The 14,049-nt window shown below is 34.0% G+C and overlaps 1 protein-coding gene across 1 annotated transcript in view; it reads right to left on the bottom strand.

Annotated features, from left to right (window-relative positions):
* Positions 1-2: 2 nt before the first annotated feature.
* Positions 3-14,049, bottom strand: part of LOC113500450 (short neuropeptide F) — a 57,079-nt gene continuing 43,032 nt past the window's right edge. The window contains exons 4-7 of the mRNA XM_026881256.1: positions 8,326-8,501; positions 3,244-3,354; positions 1,176-1,262; positions 3-717 (exon numbers count right to left, since the gene is read on the bottom strand). Of these exons, the coding sequence (XP_026737057.1) occupies positions 655-717; positions 1,176-1,262; positions 3,244-3,354; positions 8,326-8,501 (437 nt within the window). The 3' untranslated portion in view covers positions 3-654. The remainder of the gene's footprint in view (positions 718-1,175; positions 1,263-3,243; positions 3,355-8,325; positions 8,502-14,049) is intronic.

The raw sequence follows: 14,049 nt of genomic DNA, 5'->3' as shown, positions 1-14,049 counted from the left end.
TATTTCCGTTGGAAATGTTTTATTTTTCAACTCATTAATTGCTCTATAATATCCATACAAAACTAAACATAGTTTCACTACACTTAATAATATAAATAATGTTTTTGTGTAATGATTTAATGAACTACGACATTACACCGCAACGCATCGACCAAAATAATTACTTACAAGAAGCGAAGAAGTTTTACATTTGCCCAGCTCTAAAAATGTATAACTCTTCGCAAAAGTTAATACATTCAATAAAATATAATTGGAAATAGAGTTAAACATAAAATACAGTCTTATAACAGCAAGTACTGACTAGAGTATCGATAAATATCGTTCACATCGTATGTTGTCATCGGAAAAAAGCCCTTCGATAATCTAAAGATGTTACATATTATATATTATAATACTGGGAAAGAATAAAGGATATGACGTTTATATTAGATCCTCTAATAACATTTTGGTTAACAACATTCAATGTACTAACTGATTAATTATGTACACATAGCTTACAATTAATTTGAACAACATCAAAAGATCAGTTTTTATTTATTTAAATATGAATCATATATCTATGTAGTTATGGTTAAATTTGGCTTAATCAAGATTGTAATAGTATTGACGGAGCGGGAATATGTCTATGTGGGTTTACGCAGATATGGTGTTGATTTATTCTTGTTGTCTGTCGTCTTCTACGGAGCCGCTGGCTTTCACTTCCTGGGGCACGGCGGACTGGAACAATATTATTGTTATTTTAAACATTCCAAAACTGGATAAGTATTGACCTATTGGATAAACATTGCAGGCCAATCTGGTGAACTACAAACTGATTTTTTTTTTTATTCTTTTTTAATGTTAATGTGTGGTAAATCTATCTCTCTCTACATTTAAAAAACGATAATCTTCTTCATTATGTAATATGTAGTCTTTTTTATTTTGTGTCGTCAGATTTTATCAAATCTAATTTTTCCAAAAGATAAGTTTAAAAAAAGTTTTCGCATTGTGGAAATTAACTAATAGATTACACAAATGCTTGTCCTACGCGAGGATCGAAACCGGGACACGTTGTGCTCAGTGGGTTTGGCTGGGTGACGGCAAGCACTCGACTATCCGTGTACTCAAATTTCTCTTGGATACTAATCGGCTTCTACTTTTCCTGCAGTTTAATGTAATAATATCATGTTTAGTACCTCGAAGGGCAGTAAGAACATGTTGTTGTCTGATCGGCGGCCGAAGCGGAGACGCATGGACGGGGCTCGCACGGCGCGGTCCTGCTCCTGTGGGATGCAACACGTGTTCACATTATAACCGTCATTAACTTTGTATTCTTAGAAAATACTATTATGTATGCATCAAACTAGTGAAAAGAAGAATGTTGCTCAAGTGTTGTTTGTGTCAGATAACAAATGATTAGAGTGAATCTATTTAATGTTGTGGATTTTTGTTCTGCATATTGGTACTGCACACGTAAGAGCTTCCGCGCTTATGTAAATTTTAAGAGCTGACGTGTCACCTTTATGAAACCAAGATGACAATATCAGCGGATCATTTTATTGAAATCGGATCAGTTTATATTATATTTAGAGAAACTAAATAATTGCGAAATTGAAGTGAATGTGACTAAAGTTAATTGACACTACAGAACCTTAACTTATATACACTGCATCAATAAAATAATATTTACAAAGCATAAAAAAAATGGCTTTATTCCTGACAAAGACGGGAAACGTTCCCAGAAGGCTGGCAACGCCAACTACACATTGCTTAAGAAAATTTGTATGGATAATTTAAATTTAATTTTTACTTTAAATAATGATATTATATAATGGAACCTGTAACAAAACAACCTCCTCGTTAGTGTTGCGGTTGCAGGCGCGAGGGAAGGCCTTGAATCAGGCTTTGTTTTGGTATGCCGCTTAATTATAAGCATCCTTAAACATTAAAAACATATATTTTCTTTGTAAAGCATGTTTATAATTTCTTAAACCACACGTTATTTTTCTTTTTCTAATTTTTTATTGTAGAACCAGCCAGCCAGAATTTGGTTTATTTGAATTGTATTACAATATTTATATTACGAAATCGCCCTAATCATCTTTTATCTGCACAAGATTTCGTAATCGAATTTAAAATTTTCCGAATTTCAACTACAAAACCTTTTAGTATTTCCACGAAACTATGTCTTTGAATGTGATTACAAACCTCGATGATACAATTTGCTTAGCCAACGAACTGTCTGGTACTCTGATTGTTTTATAAAAAGAAAGGTCGGAGATCAAACCGGTCAATTGTCGTAAAAGATCGAATAGTGGCTTGTTAGGGGGACTAACTTCATTACTCGGGTTTACACCGCATCAAGGGTTTTACGAGGTTCGTACCAATAGGATCTTGTACTCTCAAGATTTCGAAGGTTGGGGTTGATTTGTACTCACACACTTGATGTGTGGACATTAAGCGTATAAAGTGACGTCTTTAGCATAGTAAGTACATCTTACATCTAGCCAAAATTCAGTTTTGTAAAAATGTACCTATTTATTTTTTATTAACAAAGTTTTGCTTTCAGGGCTTGAACGATAAGCATTTGTTGTTGAAAACGCAACGAAGCAAGTCGAAATTAACATGAATGTCTAATATAATTTTGGGTCAATTGTTTCTCTTGATTTCAGAATCTTCTCTAAAGCATCGCTTGAGTAATTTTGATGAAAGCTTGTAATGGGATACCAAATATTGCTCAACTTTAATATTGTGGAGTAACATAAACAGACTGATACCATTTTGGAAAGTTTAACATGGTTTTTCATTTATAATGTTGTACAGCCGATTGTGATACTTGACGGTGGCGTAGCAGTTCGTAGCATTAACTGCACGTAACTAGTGCTATAAGTATAAGTGTATTTCAATATATTTTTTGGGATTTTGGTAACACCTGCTTAACCGCCTCAAGCTTACCACCAATGCCGATGACGTTTCTATTCTAACCTCTTTGTTTCATCTCGCATTTGTCTTAGAGATAAATAGAAAACATTGTTTCCTAGTTCTTTTATTAACTTCGTTGCGGTTTTCAAGACAGTCAATTGTTTCCCTGGGACCGATCAAACTTTTGGTTCGAACATTGGTTATCATTATTAATCCTGATTGACAAGAGTTATAATGGAAGGTAAAATCACAAAAAAAAAATGCTGTGTATCTCAAGTGACGTGAAGGGTTTCAGGCAACATTCTAGTTGTTTAGATTATGTGAGTGTTGTGTAATGTTTACCTCCTGGGGGAAGATGTGGGGCACGGCGCGTTCCTCGGAGCGGCGGCCGAAGCGCAGGCGCACGGGGCTGCGGACCTCGCGCAGGGAGAGCAGCTCGTTCATCTCATCCAGCTGGTGGCAAGAAGTAGTTTAATGTTGGTATGTAGTAATACTGCTGTTATTTTTATGCTGAGGTTCCCACTACTGCTGTGTTAGTTTAAAGTTTAATGATTATTTATCCGTCTCATACATAATCTGGCTTTTGGCTTTCCTTTAGCTTGATATTGTCTGAGTCCCATTAGTTGGCTGTTTTTAAAGTCCAAAAGAAAAAGTTAACGCGATTAATTTTTGTTATTTACAGAAGAGTTTTTTAATAGGTGCCAGGTACTTTAATGTGTAAGTTTTTCGAGACATCATAATTCCATTGCATTCCACTTTTAGAAGTTTTTGTGCAGCCTTATTATAGTAGACCAAGTTTTGTCACTTGTTAAAACAATCACTGTAACTTATGTAGTTCATGATTAATAATTGCGAAAACAAATCAGAAAAATATATAGATAAGTAAATCTCAAGATACGTAGGTGTCTTGACGAATGGCACGTGCAAAGTTATTTACAAAATACAAAATCAGGAAAAAAATTACGCACTTTAATAATCCATGTAACTTGCGGTTTAGATATGTTAATGTTTAAGAAAAACATGACAAGATTAACGAGCAGGAACTTAAAAGCATATTAAATATTAAACAACTTAGTAGGCTATAAGGATCGCTATTATCAAATATTAATCTTTTAAATTAAGTGAATTATGTTAAGTAATAAACTGACATTAAAAAAACCCGAAAATTATGAAATTGTGTTTTGCTGAATTAACGCAAAATATCATCGCATTTTTCTACTTCAGATTTTTTCGTAGGATAATTACTGTAAAATGTATGTTTACGAATCGTAAAAGCTTTGATAAATGATCCCACGTTAACATACTCCCGGAACAGGGTCTAAGCTCTAAAATATTCATCATAAATACAGCATTACTTTGTATAAGGTCACGTCGTATTTAATAAACGTGTAATAAATTATACAACTTGTACTTAAATTAGGGTATTAGTTTATGAACAAGTAATAGTTTTGGTGACGAATTACATTCTTATGTCAGTGGTTCAAGGTTCGGTAAATTACAAAGATAAAACACAATGAAGCTGGTGACTAATGACGTCACTTGTCGGTAAAAAGTGTACTCATAAGTGACGTCATGCGAGATTTGAAGTACTTGTTGACGTGATAAAAGAAAAATAGGTATTCGATATTATTTTGAAATCTATCTGACGGATTAAATAGTGTTTTTTTGACAAATTTCCCAATTACGTTCTTTAACCTCCTAACAAAAGAATGTTAATAGCTAGGCATTAAGTATGTATGTTTAATGGTAAGAGGTTCCCAGCTGTGTGAAGCGTAACGCGACTTCCTTAATCGGGAAGCCTGTATCTTAAATTCTTGTAAACTTTCTGAAATTTTTAGTCTAATCGTCAGACTTAAGCAAGACTTGACTTTAAATGTTTTGCCTACTTGTCTCTACATTCCACAATGATAGAGACAGCATGATACCTGTAAGAAAAATATAACTTCAGGTATTATTTTAATTATAACCGCCCAAGGAGGAGTTATTATAAATCTTGTTACCTCTGCCTCACTCTTTAACCAACCAAAGATTGCAGGGAAAACAAGACGTGGTAGAGAATGCCTCTTTTACCACGTCCACTATTGTACATTGTGTGCGTACCTATGAGAATTGTAAATACGTAATTATAATTCCTACTTTACATAAAAGTCTTTATTGAAAAAACCTAAGTATATTCTGAAACAATTGATGTTGTAAGTACGAGTACTAATAAGGAATGACAACATATTATTATTATTATTACAAATGTCTCAACATCAACGTACAAGTGAAGCTCTATACCTTATGTGTGTGCGTCTAATGGGGCGCGGATAAGACGAGCCCTCGTAAAATAAGGGATGAAAGGGTACCAGTTAACGAAATCGAGTTATGTAAGCGTGTTAACATTATTGACGACGAATTATAACAGGTTTATTTACATTGTACTAAAAGGTAGAGGTTTATCTCAGAATATATTCCGTTTAAGGTTTTAAAAACCGAACTTTTGTATTAAGGCTACGCTCTCTGCTTTTCGTCTTTTCGTTTGTTATCAGGCTGTATCTGTGGCGCTAAACATAGAAACATATCAAATGTTACAATCCAAAATAGTTAAAAACTTAAAATAGAAAGCTTCATTTCACTCCAGCAACGATTTACTTTAAGTTATAAGATACTCAACATTTACCAAAACGACATGTTAGATACTCTACATTAATAAAACGACATAAACTACAAGTACGTAAACCCATCTTTTAGTAAGAGTCTATAAGTTATACAAGTGTACATGATGTATAGAGTCACATATGAAACAACTCGGTCATGACAAATCGAATTACTCTGCAAATTCACTGGTTTACAAAATTAAGATATTATTTTCGAAAAAGATGAAAGATTCTCCCCTGTATGTTGGGGACATCATGACAATTAGAATCTTTTGTTGTAAAGATAACATTTAATAGGTTCCCAAAAGTAAAAAAGATTGGGAAAGAAAAAGACCACAGATTATATATAGAGGATTTAATAAGATGCTTCAGTCAGGTGAAATATTTGTAATCTCAACAACCAAAGTCAAATCCATTTATTTCACTGTAAGTTATAAGAACGCTGATATAGAAAAGTCTTCAGTAACAGTAAATTACGTAGTCTAAAGGAGCAACAGAACAAATACAGTTACCTACAAAGAAGAATGTCCACCTAAATACCATGTGAAAATGCCGTACCGTAACGTGGTTGACCCAAAAACTCCGACAAACATAAAAGAGAAAGTGGGATCGCTTTTAGATACGCGTAAATGTAACATTATCTGGTCGTCCGAACATTATAATGCATTATCCTCTCGAGAACCGTTGAAGGGCCTAACACAATCACTTTGGGTAAAACTTGTTGGTGGGAGTGGGACAACGGTACACATCATAGAGCGTTGTCTCGCTTGCATCAGTATAACTTTTTACGTAAAATGTTGCTAGTAGGAGTTTTGCTCAGCTGTGTTGAGACTCTCTCCGCCTACTGAAGTCTAGTGTACAGTTACACTTATGTATTTTCTATTCGTCTGTTGATGCTTTTTTGTTTATAGATAAAAAATCTCCAATTAGATATGTGGGCAGTAGTTCACCAGTAGCTGTTAAATAGACGTTACTATTTCAATCACTCACTATAGCTATCAGTGTAAATGATATTTGTATGCAGCTGTTTATGTCTAAGCCTAGTAGTTTACGCTGTAATTTGATTTGTCAGTCAACTCTCAAAAATATAAAGATTTATCACATAAAACTCATTCAATTCACGTCAACTATATGAATATGATAATGTAAGGGATTTTTGAAATCGAGTTACTCTGAAATATTGATCTCACTTATTAGATCGCCGAGTCCTACACAACTGGGGTTAACCTACAAATTTTGATTATTACGATTCTTAATAGAAACGGTTTCATGAGGGTTGTTGATTGTGGAATTTTATTAACGTTGCCTTTGCCAATATGAATATTGAATTCATGTTTGGGTGTAGGTGTTGTTCAGATACGTAACGTGAAACGAATATTCATTGGAATTCTAGTGATCGTGGTTTTTGGACAATTTCGTTAAGTTATTCGAGTTTCTTTCTGAGAATTATTTATTGTTTGTTGCTATTCCATTGTTCTAAATTATTTTGTTTATTGTTTAAATAATGTTTTACGTTTTACTCGTTGACTAGTGTTCATTTTACTCCACTATCAATTTTAAGAAAAACCAACTTATTTAGATACAAAATTAGGACTACTCACTGTTTGAAATGTTTTTGGAAATTATTAGCATATAATTCAGAAAACTAAGGTGTGTTTTAAATATGTTTTTTTATAAGCGATCATCGATCGTAACTGAACTGAACTTTAACACGAGAATCTATCCGAAATATTCATAATTTGATTATGTTTATAATTGGTTAACTCAACATACGAATCTAGTTATGAAATGTTGTAGTTTGTATTTGTATTTTGGTTCAAACAACACATGGGTGTATGCCCAACAATCGCGACAAATTGAAAAGCTATTTACATAAACTTTACAGAGTTGTCGTGTATCTTACGATTCACGTATCTTGCATCTTCTTTGTGTGAAAAAAAAGTTTACATAAAATATTATTGATTTTTCTCATTTAGGATGGTTAACTATAATTTCTTGTGATCTAAATAAGTACCTACTCTTTTTACAAAAAAATAATAATACAAATACTTGATCATTAGTATGAGTAAGGTAACATCCCATTAACACGACAGAAGAGCCGTTGACATTACTATACTTGTTCATCCTAACACAAATTAAACTGCGTTGTTTGCGACACGTGTATATCTGCGTGTTTACTATCCGTGCTCGCAAATGTGTGCAAGGAAATTACTCCATCTCTTAGTTCCACGTCGATGTATTGGAAACCGCAGAGTGACCAGCGTCAATCACCGCGCGTACGCTTGTTGCTCGCTCCTACGTTGGTTCGTAGTAAATAAGTTTGTGTATGTATATATACCTATACTTAATATATGTATAAAGGGGAAACGACGTCTATCGGTAAAGTGACTCTACAGTTCCTTAAAACCATAACTCTCGGTTATGAATGAGGAACGCCTGAAACACGGTCCAATATTTATTTTACGTTTGTGTGATTTTGACAAGTAAGTTTTTATAGAAGTTTAATGCTATTAATTCTACGTTTAGGCGAAACCCGCGTGATTACGTGAAGTTATACTAGAAGCTTTTCTGATGGTTCAGAGACTCGCTGAGTGCAATTGGTTCAGTCTTGTTGTAGGATTACCGCGTTACCCATGGGTTTTAGAATTCGGAATTCATTCCATGTTACAAGGAAAACTAGTATTCAGAAGATTCTCAATCGTTCCTCAGGTCAGTTCCGCTTTCACCTGAAGTTTCAACGATTTAATGCATGCTAAGAAATAGTAACTTAGAAATGAGTACTTACGGGAGCCTGAGGTGGCATGTCGGGGTCGGAGCGGCGGCCGAAGCGCAGCCGGCGGGAGGGAGAGCGCACGGACTTGCGCGCGAGCGCGTGCCCGCCGAGCGCGTCGTGCTGCGCCAGCAGCGCGTACAGCCCGCCGAGCGCGCCCCAGCCGTTCTGACTGTCCGACACCGCTGATGCTGCACAAACAAACATCACGTCATGTTTTTATTCATTCAATTTTTTTAAACGACTCCTTCTGTCCTATCCATATTTAGTAATCACGCGCGACATAAGAATTTCAATCCTTATGTCGCGGTTCACGAATCTTTAGTCACATAATCCTCGAACGCTTTTATAAGCGACTCCAACACTAAGAATTTCAATCCTTGTGTCGCGGTGGATTCCACGAAAATATAGTCAGATGATCCTCGAACGCTCGAGTTTAGGTGAGACTGACCGAGTAGTGAGGACAAGCATTTTTGTGATCCACAAATGCTTGTTCTGACCACTCTCTTATCTGTACTATTAGGAATAACAGGGACTTATACAAGTCTTAAAAATGATTTTTATTTTCCATAAAAAAACAGACTTTATTCTATAAGCCTACATACAGGTAGATACTAATACCCTATTACTGCAAGCTTTGCTCTTTAATAAAAATATGAAATGAACCTTTGAGACCAGTTCTTGAGAAAGGATAAACAGGACGATCTAACTAATTAATTAAAAACAAAAGCTTTAAGACATCACCGTATTAGCCAGCTTAAGTTTGTTCACCAGTTAAAAATATCATTTTAATTTACCAACATTAATTAAAAACTTATTTTACTATTTCTGGGAAAAATGAAGATCAGCGTAGGATGGCTCTTAACGTTAGAAGGAAAGTGTAGTGAAGAGCTTTGCAAAAATAGACTAACTTTGAAACGGTGGTTATCATTAAATTGTATATTTATAGATCAGCACAAACTTCCAAAAAGGCTTTAAAACAACAGCTCATGTATAACTTCTTCTTAACAATAATAAATGAACGATACACGATTTAATATATTTTAAATATTTATTCGTATTCTAATACAACACCTCTTAAACAAACTGTATATTTGAAGTGTCTAAATAAAGTGTTCCCAACTCATTCGGTACTTATCACACAGTGATTGGAACAACTTTTCTTATTATCAAGTTAATATTAGTTACGTTACTTTTATTGGGACACCTCTATAGGGAGAAAACAAAAGTTACCACTCTATCAAAGAATATCTATGAAAAGATTGGCGACCCCTGCGTGATGGATGTTGCATGACTACGCTAAGTTATGAGGTCAAAAATTTACATAATTGACATTACCTGTCCTATGTACGGTTCTGATTCTTTTGAGAAGCGGCTGTGATACTATCGTTAGCAGTGATCGAAACGGTAGAATATATGGTAGGGAGAAGTGTAAATCATGTCATTTGTCTTAAATTTTGTCCTTTTCTACATCTAGAAACGATAATATTTCGAATCTATGTATAAAGCTCCCACTAAGTAAAGATTTCTTATCAATTAACTTATATGACAAACATGTTTGAAGGGTTCATACAATTTGAGCATCAACAAAATACCCTATATTAATTCATTGAGAAAACTAAACGCGTCGCTAATGTTTTAAAATATGTTATAAATTAGGTTTTCCTGAAGATTAAGGGGCGAGATGAGCCTCGGTAAGGGTCGGTGCGCACTGAGGCGTGGCCCTGTCCCTGACGCGACGTCGATGTGACATTTACACGGACACGTCTTTATAATATGAAACTTATCGCTATATCGTGCTTTTATATAATAATTTATTAAGAATATATATTTTTTGCCTCGGTTGTTAGTTTTTAGTTAATTATACAGAAAAAATATCATTTCAGTTCTCTATAATTTTATAGGTACTTTCGTTTGAAATTTCCTTCGTGACCCCTAAGCTGAGTTGACCCTAATGTTGTCCTTGTTAAGGACTTTGGCTGAGTCTGAAACTACTTCAGTAATCCCGATAAATAAGCGTAAGTAAAACTATGCATCTTCGCAACTTCGATTTCCATGTTATCTGCACACACGGCTCGGATTAAAGAAAATACTGTCGTTTTCAAATTATTATTTTGGCCTTTCAGAACGAATGTACTATTCATTCATAGCTTAGGTTCCTACGTGACATTTCGGTAACTATGCGTTGTCATTGAAGGTCAGTACCTTAATTTGGCTCGTCAATATTCTTGAAAGGACGTGATAGATGAGTCTGATCTATTTTCAATATCTTTGCTTTTGATAAAAGATAAAACTGGTTTCTCTTTAAATATAGGATCATTATTGGTTTGAAGCTAGCTGACACCTTGGATTAACACACAGGTTTAGCTTAAGCCTTTCCGAGTTTGTTTAATGAGAGTAATGTCTTCACAGCTATGACTGTCTTCAGGCGAGTGAAGTCGCGTGCAACAGCTTGTTGCGGAATGAAGTCGCCAAATATCGGACATTTGCGTTTCTTACAAATTACCATAGAGTTAAAACATATTTAAAGAGGCTCGAATCCATTTAGAGTATAATACAGATTTAGGTACTTCTTAAGAACTTAATAAATCAATTATGTTATAAATCCTACTTTTCCAAACAAGTTATTTTGTCTACTACAATAAATAACTCTCCCTTCTAAAACAATCTTAATTGTTAATCTAGCTTCAGTATATTTGACTTACTTAATTGATTGAATTTAAACTTTTAAACTTATGTGTTTTAAACGTTTCCAAATTCCTGAATGATTTCAATAGAAATTTAGATTTAAAATCAAAAATATTTTACTAAAACTAGGCTACTAGTAAGACTTTTTAAACGTAAAATATTACATTGATCAGCACCCTGATTCACCAACCTTTTACCCCTTTGTAGGTGTTGTAGCTTCGAAAAAGCAATAAACACCAAATCTCATATTAATTCGTAATTGACGACCTCCGTGGTCGAGTGGCGTACGCACCGGTTTCAAGGGGTCGCTAACTCTGAGGTCCCGGGTTCGATCCCCGGTCGGGTCAATGAAAAATTCACATTTTCTACATTGTCTCGGGTCTGGGTCGGTCTGTGGTACCTTCGTTGTATCTGAATTCCATAGCACAAGTGCTTCAGCAACTTACTTTGGGTTCAAAACAATGTATGTGATGTTGTCCACAATAAAAAAAAATACCTACATATGTGACACGTAAGTCAATAGAAAAGCGTCGGTCGTCCGGTAGCAAGATGGGTCGATAATATAGTCCATACCGTAGAAATTGGCACAAGAAGGGTAAGGCCTATGCCCAGCAGTGGTAGTACAAAAGGGTGATGATATCTGATAAAGTCTATAGAAGTTTAAAACACATATTTGAAACTTCGAACTAATTGGATTGAACTACAAACTATCTTAGAATATGACAAGGTAGATGCACAAATGATCGATACATCTTGTTTCTAATTAACGCTGAACTAACTGCAACTTACGCCGGTTCATACATTCCCTTCTGATCAGAACTTCGATGTTTGTCGCAGATCTTGTTAGAGTTATGTCAGAGTTCCCCTTTGATTTGTTAGGAGTACTGCACTATCTTTGATGCACTACTAATTACTGTACACGGTCTTAGCAAAGTTTTAGATGAGTTGTACTTGAATGAATTCTCTTTTTTTAATTTTATTCTTTCATTCCCATATGGTTAAAAACCTTTTACTAAGCATAGGCGTCAGATTGTCACCAGGCTGTATCTTAAATCTTATTAACCGTTGATTATTTTACGGCAGTTAATTATGACAGTAAATATAGCCGGTAACAAATGATAATAATTATATTAAAAACAATATTTAATATAATGTCCGACTATACGAGTATGTCAGGTTATTAATAAATATTCTTTACGAGAAGGTAAGTAGGAAATAATTTATCTGATCTGAAGCTCTTGACAACAAATAGCATGTACAAAAACAACTTTTTACAAAACATTTTAATCCTATCGTCATTTAATCCTAACATCTGTCCAAAATTTAAAGTAAACAAATTTCATATTTTGAAAACAGAATTTTTAATTTCATGTTTGGACACTAATCTTCTCGTGGGACGAGTTAAAATGGAACCGAAAACCGCAGAATAACTAACTTAGCCGTTATTCGACAAGTACATGGCATTAAAGAAGTTGTGTACGGTTCTCTCCAGTCTGTAAATAATTCTAAAACTACAAAATCGTAACACGTTTACGAAAAAATCGGGAATATTTTTGATAAATTAATTCTATTTTTTAAGACCTATTGAGAGATGAATAATTATAACACCTTACTATTAACGGAACATTACTTAATGAGATCTGTTGTATGATGAACTGTCTGTGTAATGAAATTTGTTTCATCAAAGCTCAAAAAATAAAAATAAACTTCAACTTCATCTGATAATTCTTAAAAGATAGTCTAATTATTAACTTACCAACAGTCTAGTATTATTTGACTACCTACACAACTCAAGAAACATAAATAAGAGATACGAAACAAATAGAACGACCATTTCAATAAAACCTTTTTGCTTTCCTTGCATTTCTATTAGCTACCTAAAGTACTTCAGCTTGCAGGATTGTTCAACAACCTGCACAGCGCACAATATACAATAGAACAAGATCTCAATGCGAGGGTTATTATAACGGAATAGATGTAAACATATGGCTACTCGCGGCCCCTCAGCCGTGGTAGATTTTATTACATTTTATTTTACAATACAAGTGCCTTTTCAAAACAATAGACGATCGCTTCTAATTATAAAACGTAGGTTTTTAATTATTTTACTTGTTACTTCAGAATGATATTGTGTTGTGCATATTGTTGGGTTGAAAAACAGCTTCAATATATATTAACGTAGTCACATGAAATATTGATAAGTTCTAATAAGAAATAACCTCTTTAAAATTTATTTATTACTGCAGTAGAATTAGTAAAATAACTACAACCACTAAGAATAACACTCTCAGCTTCCTTGCCTACTTAAAAACGTTATTAAGTGTAGAGTTGTTAATGGTATATTAGAATAGTTCAAAAATACTTTGTAAAGACCTGATTTCGACAAAATTAGCCTCATTTAAAGCAATATTCTAGATCTATCAAAAACCTAGTAATCACCTATACTTAAAGTTAGAAGACGCTTAAAAATACTTCATCAATTTCAACTTAAACTAGATCCCCAACGTTTACACACGAAACGCTCACTAAGCCAGAGTAACAACATTAACAAAATGGAATGTTTTCTTGTTGACGTAGTTAATTGTTCTATACACAAAACGAACTGAAATTATGCAAATCTCCCGGCTATTGCTACAGACGATTTGATTAATTCTGTTAGTTAACTTCATCGAGTTTATGTAACATGATTTGTGTGGAATCGTCGTTTATGGTAATACATCTTACAAGTTGGAGCTGTTACAGAAGTTTATTTTACTCCGTAACGGTTAATGTTCGCGTTTCGTGCACCACAAAGCAAATAATAGATTATAATTAAATGAGATTAATTAAACAAACTTTTACAATTTCAAGGAATAGAAAATAGAAAATAAATTTATCTAAATATATCTTTAAAAGAGTTGAGTCTTGATGAGAGTTTTTGTATTTGTTAAACTCAAAAACTAAATCAGATAAAGTCAAGCGTTTCTATTTGTTACACTTGCATCGCTAAACTACTCAACCAATATTGATAAAATCGAATATGCAATGTGATATCTGAAATGACTGTTTAGA

This window comes from Trichoplusia ni, chromosome 14 (assembly GCF_003590095.1).
Source record: "Trichoplusia ni isolate ovarian cell line Hi5 chromosome 14, tn1, whole genome shotgun sequence".
Classification (NCBI taxonomy): Eukaryota; Metazoa; Arthropoda; class Insecta; order Lepidoptera; family Noctuidae; genus Trichoplusia; species Trichoplusia ni.
Note: the sequence above shows the minus strand (reverse complement) of the source record. Positions and strands in the feature narration are given on the sequence as shown.